Source organism: Merops nubicus, unplaced genomic scaffold (genome assembly GCF_000691845.1).
Source record: "Merops nubicus isolate BGI_N331 unplaced genomic scaffold, ASM69184v1 scaffold6394, whole genome shotgun sequence".
Classification (NCBI taxonomy): Eukaryota; Metazoa; Chordata; class Aves; order Coraciiformes; family Meropidae; genus Merops; species Merops nubicus.
The window spans coordinates 7,167-15,648 of NW_008606178.1; the positions used below are offsets into that span (position 1 = coordinate 7,167).

Here is an 8,482-nt window from a genome sequence, read left to right on the forward strand (position 1 = left end):
CTCCTCAGCTCTTTTCTCGCCTTCCTAGCATCAATTCCTTCCCTATGACCCAGGCTCCTGAGAAAATCAGAGAAGCCAAATCCTTCCCCCTAACCAGAATACGCCTGGAAACATTTTGTGCCTTCCAGCCCTGTGGTGCAGAAATGCAGCCCCAACACCCTCCCCACCTTAGCACCTCTGTTCTGTTTTCTCATCATCTGGAACAGGAAATTATTCTGTTTGCACCTGCCCAGGAGCCAGAAAAGATCTGAACCACCAGATCTAGACTAGATCTGAACCACCAGATCTAGAATGAGTCACACAAGTATCTAATTCTGGTACTCTGTTTGTTTAGAGACACAGGCTGCCTGATTTGGCCCTTTTTCCTGAGGCCTGGCTGTAATGTGCTTACTATAACCCATATATAAATTAATGGGACTTCACTTTTAAGCTGACTTGTCTTCATGCACCTTCAGAGAGCATTGCTGTGGGCACAGCTCAGTTATGGATCCTATTATACAGGCATTTTTATCACAATGAGGAGAAATAGCAGTTACCTCTCCCTTATTTAGTTTTTTTTTTTCATTTTAGTCTTTTAATTACTTGTCTCTCTCTTCAGATTAACCAGGAAGAGTTGTGACTGTTGTCCCATCAGTTTATCAGAATTCTTTTTCATCTACAAGACAAAAAAATACTTTTCAATAGTGCCTTGGCTGAATTTTTATTCCAATTTAGCTTCATCTTATAAGGGACAATATTAAAGTCATGAGTAGAAACACTGAGAGCACTTTCTGATGGACTTCAGCATAGCTTCTTTTACCCCTCCCCATAGTAATTTGACATTAATGGATTGTAAATTTAGTTCTAAAAAGAAAATCTGTCTCCTTGGCAGTGGTGGCACGACTGCTGTTTCAAGCAGCACCTTGATTTAAGAGCCTAATTTAACCTCTAAAAGCCAGGTTTAAAATCCTTAAACCCTCAAACTCCTGACAGCCATCTCCAAATGACTCCCACCTCCCCCAGAAGAGCACCAAGACTGTTTATGCAGGAAAAAGCCAACACCAGGACATAGTTACTCATCATCTTAATCAAAGTTAAAGCACAATGCCATGTACAAATCTAGCATTGAACTGTAGGCCAAAATTTTACAGAGTAAAGAGATCTGCAGGTTGTCTTAAAGTTTTGGGTCTTCTAATACCTTCAAAGGGTGCATATTTCTGATGCAAGCAGAGCTTTCTCTCCAAATGAACCTTAATCTGGATACTAAAATCACTTAATTCTAGCTTGCACCTCTCATATAATCTATATATAAGATAGACATAGATATATCTGTGTCTGCACCTCCAACAATACCTCAATAGTTTATAAAACTGCTCAAAAGCTGAGTCTCCACTTCTGGTTTTATTTACCAAGACCCCTTCCACCCATTCTTAGAGAAGTACAACCCCTGGCAGCACACTACAAAGCTTGTGTGTCCCTGGGTCCTGAGCTCAGCAGGAGTCACAATCCTTCCAAGAGAAAACCTTGTGGCTCTACAAGCAGGTGAAGAGAGTTCTCCAGAACCCCCCAGAACTAGGCAGTGGCCCCCCAGTGACAGCCTGGCAGCACTCAGAGCAGCACAGCACCACCACCCAGCAGGCTGGGACCTCACCCACCCCCCAGGCTGAAGTGATGCAGTCTCAAGCTTCCTTGTTTCAATGGGTTTATTTTTCTTAAGAATACTTCCAGAGGACAGAGAGACAGGGACATTTGACAAGTCTTCATACTCAGTTCTTCCTCCCAGCCTTTAAGAGAAAAGACACCTGCAGGTTGAATCTTTCTCTGTAAGTGCCAGCACTGCTCTCAGCTCTGGTTAGGAGACAGTCCCTGCCCCAAAGAGCTTCCACCCTAAGAGGGAGAGGGACACAAAGGGGGGGTGCCCAGGGAAAACAAGGAGGTGAAGTGGTTTGTCATGCTGCTGGTGCCACAGGGAGAGTGGCACATCCTCCTGGGCAGGCAGTGCAGAGACACTGAGCAGACCACATGCTGCACCTGACAGAACAGGTTCTCTCTGCAGGTGTTTGGAAGGGTGAAGGTAAAGAAGCTCTCAGGAAAGTCTCCAAGGCAGTCTTGTGATGAGGAAGGCATTTGTTCTGTGTAGAAATTTTTTATATTCCTTTTTTTTTTTTTCTTTTTAAAGAAAATAAAATCATAGTTAACGTGCCAAAACCACATTCATCAAATCAGTTGCCTTACAAAAATAAAATTTTCAAATGATGCATTTCCAAAATAAATATCAAGAGGGTTGGAAAAAATAAATACATGTATCTGAGCTATCTTGTTCAAACACAAAGTTCCTTGCTGAAAAGCAGCTGTGGAGTCCTGATTAAAGCAGCAACTGTTCAGAGCACCCTTCTCTTACAGCAACACATGAAGAAGAGTCCCAAGCAGCAAAGAACAGACTCTTAATAAAAGAAATATATAAGACTGTTTTCCTTATAGCAAAGTACAGAACATTTCCATCTTTGCTGAATGACAGAGGGTAAAAAACAGTCTGCCATGATATAATCCTGCTGAAATCTTCTGGTATTTCCAAGCAGTGAGGGGCTAAAATCTTTTGTTAGGAAAAAAATTAAAAAGAAAAGCCCCATCTCTGAATTGGACTGTTGGTGAACATGTGTAGAGTCTCCCAATTGAGCAAAAAATTAACCCTTAAAAATACTGAGCTACTCTTCCTCCCCCTCCCCAACCAGCAACCCTGTACAGAAACATTTCAGCCAGTGCTGCCTCCAGGACTGTCACAGCATCAGGAGCCAGGGGCAGCTCGACCTCAGGCAGGAGACTTTAGCTGCTGAGGAGCACAAGCTGCACCAGTTTGGGATGGTCCAAGGTGAAGCCCATGTTGCCATGGCAGCCCCTGGCATCTCAAGGGCTAGTTCATTGCCTGAGCTCCTGCTGCCAGGAGCCAGGCTCAGTTTGGCCAGTCGTAGTCACAGTGCTCTAGGTAACAGGAGGCAGGGTACCCTATTCCCCACTCTCCTAAGGCAGCCACACCACACCAGGAAAGCAGTTTCCTTCTTGAAGGTCTCAGGGCTTTTTTTTTTTTGTGGTCCTGTATGTCCTCTTACTGTTTCAACTGTTTTTCTAACTATTTAAAAGGAGCAACATGCCCAGATTAATGACAGTGGTCAAGTAGGCCAAGAATAAGATGGCCACAATGCAAGCTCTACATAGGTTTACAACTTACTGGTCATGCATAAACCCCTAGAGATCCTGGCAGGCATTGAAACATTTAAGTTGATGTAAGATCAGATTGCTAATGAAGTGACTGCTGAATGGACTGTAGCCAGCTTGAAGTCACTGGTAGGTTCTTCATGGGATGTCACAAGACTTAAGGGATGTCACAGATCAGTGGTCATCTACTTTAGCCCTTTTTGCTTTCAAGGAAAGATGCTGCAAGGAAAGAGAAGAAAAAAACTGCTTAGCATAGACACAACTAGAAAAATCTAGAATGCTTTCAGTCCTTGACCTGAAATTAAATCAGTTCTTATACAATCACCAAACACCACCCTTCCCAAGCTCTGCTTCTCACTGGTCTAGCTAAAAGAAAGCTATGCAATCAAAAGGACATGTGTATCCCAAAGTCATATTCTGTTTTGGTATAAAATATCTTCTAGTACTTCTGTACTTCATGCAGGAAAAATTTCCCACTAGGAGCAAGTTGCCAGTGTGTAAAAATGCCCAGAAAGGGAGGTGGCTGCCCAGGGAGGTGGTGGAGTCACCATCCCTGGAGGGGTTTAACAAAGGAGTAGATGCAGCACTTGAGGCCATGGTCTAGTGGTTAGGGAGATGCTGGGATGAAGGTTGGACATGATGATCCTGAAAGCCCTTTCCAACCAGAGTGATTCTATGATCCTGTGTGCTCCCACCAACACATCAGGAGGATGTACACCAAGTGCAAGTTGCATTGGACCTTGGAACCTCTGTGCTCTTAAAGATCTACAAAAACATGGGCTGGAAACGTGAAGGAAGTTCTGCAACATTTGGAATGAGGCATAACTGAGTGAGACCATGATCAGCTGCAGAAGAGAACCTTTCCACAGAGAATCCTATTCAGTTGTGATTTGTTTTGAATGTGATACAGGAATAAAAATTGTCATGTTTCAAGAATCTCTTATTAGCACAAAGATGTATCCTTCAGTACAGAAAGGGTCTGAGTTTATAAAGCAGCAGACACATCCTTCAGTAGAGAAAGGGTCTGAGTTTATAAAGCAGCATAAATTTGTGTCCTGCAATGGCTTGCTTGTTCAAACTTTATATGTGTCATTCAAAGCTTCACACAACAGGTGTATTTCTCATTTTTAAACATTTTATAAAGACATTGAAGTCTTTTAGCTGATAAGGATAACTGACTAAACTGGAAAAAGAGGCTCTTCCTCCAAACCAGCACTTCCATTTATTTTAGGATGCTAAAATGCTTAGGTCCTGCTGCCAGCTGAGTTCATCTCTATCAAACCAAAAGGATGTCAAAAATTAGGTTCTGATGTAATTTCATCAAATATCTACAAAAGTAGTAGCACTGCCCTGAAAAACACCTTCTCTTAGTCAGGTAGGCAGTGCTATTCAAGCCTTCTTCACTTACAACACACCCCTCAAGCTTTGCCTGAACATGCCATTGAGTCACATCTACCTAAAGGAAAACCTCACCCCAAAACTGAGCCCCATGGACAGGTCATATCATAATGGGATGCTGTGTGGTGTATGGGATGTTACAACATGTAAATATGTGAGTCAAAAGGACTCATTATTCCAGGAGCAGATTTGATACCACTGGAACATTGGGTCATCCTTTTACACCACGCTTGCAGCACGTCTAAAAGCAGCTGAAGGCTCAGAGGTGAACCCTGCAGGGGTCATTACTGCCTCTGTCAAATGTGTTATAAAGAATCCAGAAAATATTCAGCTGCTTAGTAAGTGAATTTAAGGACTCTCAGTGTCTGGATAACTGAGATGAATTATCTGAGCTCAGTATTGGAAAAAAAACACCCAAACAACCCCCCTCAGGTCAATGACATGGATGGATGTCAGTGCTGCTGTACACTGTACCCACAGAGGCACATCCCCAGGTGCTCCAAGCACTACACTGGTGTTGGTGGGGTGGTTTTAGGGGTGGTTTTGTTTTGTTTTTTTTCCCCAAAACCCTAAGAAGCAAAAGAAAATCACCAGATTCTCAGGGAGATCAAGTAGTGTAGGAGATGTATAAATGAGAAACAGCCATTTTTCTAACCCAGCTGCTCATATGCACAAGCAGATCTCTTGCTTTGCACAGGTCTGACAGGCAAGTGCTTTTTTTCATTTGGTATTTGGGAAATCTTTCACTCGTTTAGAATCTCAAGCTGAGTAGTTATTAATCTCCCATGGGAAACTCACACAGGAGATCAATTTGGCAATCTTGCCTGTAGAGTATTTACACGTAATGTGTACACAGCTCCAGCATCACTAACATTTAGATCATGTTTGATACCAATCCAGTTCTCAGAATGACCAGTAAATAAGTCTAGATGGACAGATTCACACAGGACTGAGCTGATAAAGGATGGCAACAACTATTAAAAGCTGCTTGTAAAGAAAAGGGATGTATCCACACAACAGACTCTGCAATAAAGGCTTGCCCAAGGAGCAGCTGCTCTTTGCCATTTCAAGTTCGAACAGATCAGAGCTGATTTTTTCAGTAAATGTAATTAATGCTTAAAAAAAAAGCTCAAGATTTGCACAAACGTATGCAAAGAGTCCTCTAAAATTATTGTGGAAAATAAGACCACTGCTCAGAAGTGCTACCAAGTGCCTATATTCAAATGCAGAAGGGTTGGAGGCTTCATTTACCAGAGTGATACACGATTTATAGCTTTGAGATCGTGTCTGTTAGCTGGCTAAGAGGGAAAAAGCTCTCATGCATTTTATCTACCTTTTTTATATTAAAACTACTACCATGAACAAAACCAAAGCCATTTTTGTCCCATTAAGCAGACAAGAAAGCCTAAAGGCTCACAGAGGGCAGACACAAGAGCTGCTAGCACAGCAGGGGTACCGTTCGCGCTTACGCCGGTTCCGTACCGTTCCTTGCTGGTAGAAATGAGGTGCCAGTTCCAAGAGCCAAGCAGATTCCACAGCAGTCACATCCCTCATGTAGTATTTTGCAGTCTGTATGACTTCGTTGTAGACTACCCTAGAAGAAAGAAAAGTATTTTTTAAAGAACTGTTTGCTATAAAGCAATGAGGGAGGGAGGGGATTGCCAGCAGGCTCAGGCAATGCCACAGCCAGGCTGCCAGAGGCAGTATTCACAGAGTGACAAGAGAGTCTCTACACTATCACACAGCCTCTGACCTCTGTCCCTCTGGTTGTTTAGGGCTCTACTTTATTACAACCTTTAGATTGCCATTAAAAAACACCTTCACATACTACCAGGATGGATGGATGCAAGGTATAAAAGAAATCATGTTTCTTTATAATGGAACCAAAGGGGACTCGTAGCTGGTGCTTTGGAAGCGAGAGCATTAGTTACCCTGTGATATCTGCAGGAAGGATGTCAAAGGCACCAAAGCCCTGGACCCATAACAAGCAGGGCACAAACCCCAGCACGACCATCCCTGGTGCCTGTCTGCAGACAAGCAAGATAAGGATTAGAGGAAGAAATCAGCCTGAACCACCCCCAGAACGTCTCCTGGTAAGAGATCTAGAAGCAGCCACCCACGTGGACTCAGCCCCTGCTGCCAGCACGAGCAGGTTGCCAGCACAGGTAAGCTATTTCTGAAGCCATCCTTCAAGAGGGAAACCCATTTTTACCAAGGAAGCCCAAACCCACACGCTGAAGGGTTAGTCACCAGAGCCACAAGTCCTTATCTGCCTCCTAGACACAGCAGAGCTGCAAACCCACAAGGTTTGTGGCCTCTCACTAATTGGTGTTTTGCTCTCAAAAGCAAAGGAGAGTCCAAAATTCTCTTGTCTGCCAAATGCAGACATATCAACTAACACAACTAAAGAGATGTCTGAGGAAAGCCAAGAAGAATGAGAACACATTTTATATTGACCTGTAACAGAGCACTGAAGCCCTCAATATCAGCTGGGTGCTCAGGCAGCACCAGCACTGAAACTGGGGTTATGAGTAAACTCAGCTCCTGCCTTGTAGGATGCCATGAGCCAGCATGAGAACATGTTTTATATTGACCTGTAACAGACAGAGCATTGAAGCCCTCAATATCAGCTGGGTGCCCAGGCAGCACCAGCACTGAAACTGGGGTTATGAGTAAACTCAGCTCCTGCCTTGTAGGATGCCATGAGCCAGCAGTGTCTTCAGGCTGGTGGTGGCAACACCACACAGCCTTGGAAGACAGCTCTGTGCCTGTTCTGCAACACAGGGCCCCAGAAGATTTAAGCCCCCAAAGCTCCAGCAATACTGCTGCCACCAACAGCAAACGGGCTGGGAAGCAAAGAGCAGCCTGAATAAATTAAGATTATTTTGCCAGTTAAGACTTTCAGCTAGCTGCCCACAGTTCTGCTTCTCCATAGCTCTGGAAGTGCCCAAGGCTGGGATGGAAGTTCCACGTTGAGGGCTCATCATCTAAAACCTGAGTGCTGCAGGAGGTGTGTGCACAGAATTCTCCCAGACCTCTCCCATCACTAGGACTTTTTTTTCCAGATTAATTTCTTCTCAATTTATTCTTCCTGCTGTCTGTCACTCTCCCATAACCCAACCTCTTTCAGGATGCTATCTATTCTAAGCTAAATGTCAGAAGTATATCTGCAAAGTATTCTTTTTACTATTTCAAACCAATTGTGGTTTGTTTTTAACAGGAGTGACAGGAGGTTAAAAAGCCTGGCAAAACAGCAGCAAATCAGGGTGGTCTCAGGGCCAAAAATTACCTTAGCCACACTCAGCAAAACTCAGCCCTGAAGAATTGGTACAGCTAAGAACAAGTGAGCTGGATTCATTTTCATCTTGTGAGCCACTGTAGATGGGTGGCTAAGTGCCAGTTAGTTCCCTTTCTGCAAACCCTACACAACAGCTGGAGGAGCCCAAATTCAGAGACAACATATTACACTGGCCAAGTTTATCCTTCAAAGGCTCAGCAACAGGCAAAGAAGGACAAAAGTCCAAATACTTCAGGTTGATCAGGGTGACCTGGTGATTAGAAACACATTTCTAACTGTTACCTGAGCCCCTTTGAGGCACAAATGGAACTGTAACAGCTCCTCAGAGTACAACTGCTGCCCTCCTCAATCTGCTAGACACCCAGAATGTCTCAAACCTTCTGCATCATAAGTATACCCTCTTCTAGCAAGCCACTTGCAATTACTGGAGCATCTTTTTGACAGGACAGCTACTTAGTAGGCTTAATAAAAAAATTAATCCTAGTTCTATCTAGGTACAAAGACCTTTTGAAAAGCAACCTGCTAAAAAAGAGCCACCTGACTTTGCCTTCCAACTTTGGCAGGTTTATCTGACAGTTAAACATCACTCTCTTT

At 43.6% G+C, this 8,482-nt stretch overlaps 1 protein-coding gene across 1 annotated transcript in view; it reads right to left on the minus strand.

The window, feature by feature from the left end:
• Nucleotides 1–3,102: 3,102 nt before the first annotated feature.
• Nucleotides 3,103–8,482, minus strand: part of DHX35 (DEAH (Asp-Glu-Ala-His) box polypeptide 35) — a gene marked incomplete at its 5' end in the record, with an annotated part of 28,505 nt that continues 23,125 nt past the window's right edge. The window contains 2 exons of the mRNA XM_008939565.1: nt 3,103–3,411; nt 6,073–6,184. Of these exons, the coding sequence (XP_008937813.1) occupies nt 3,367–3,411; nt 6,073–6,184 (157 nt within the window). The remainder of the gene's footprint in view (nt 3,412–6,072; nt 6,185–8,482) is intronic.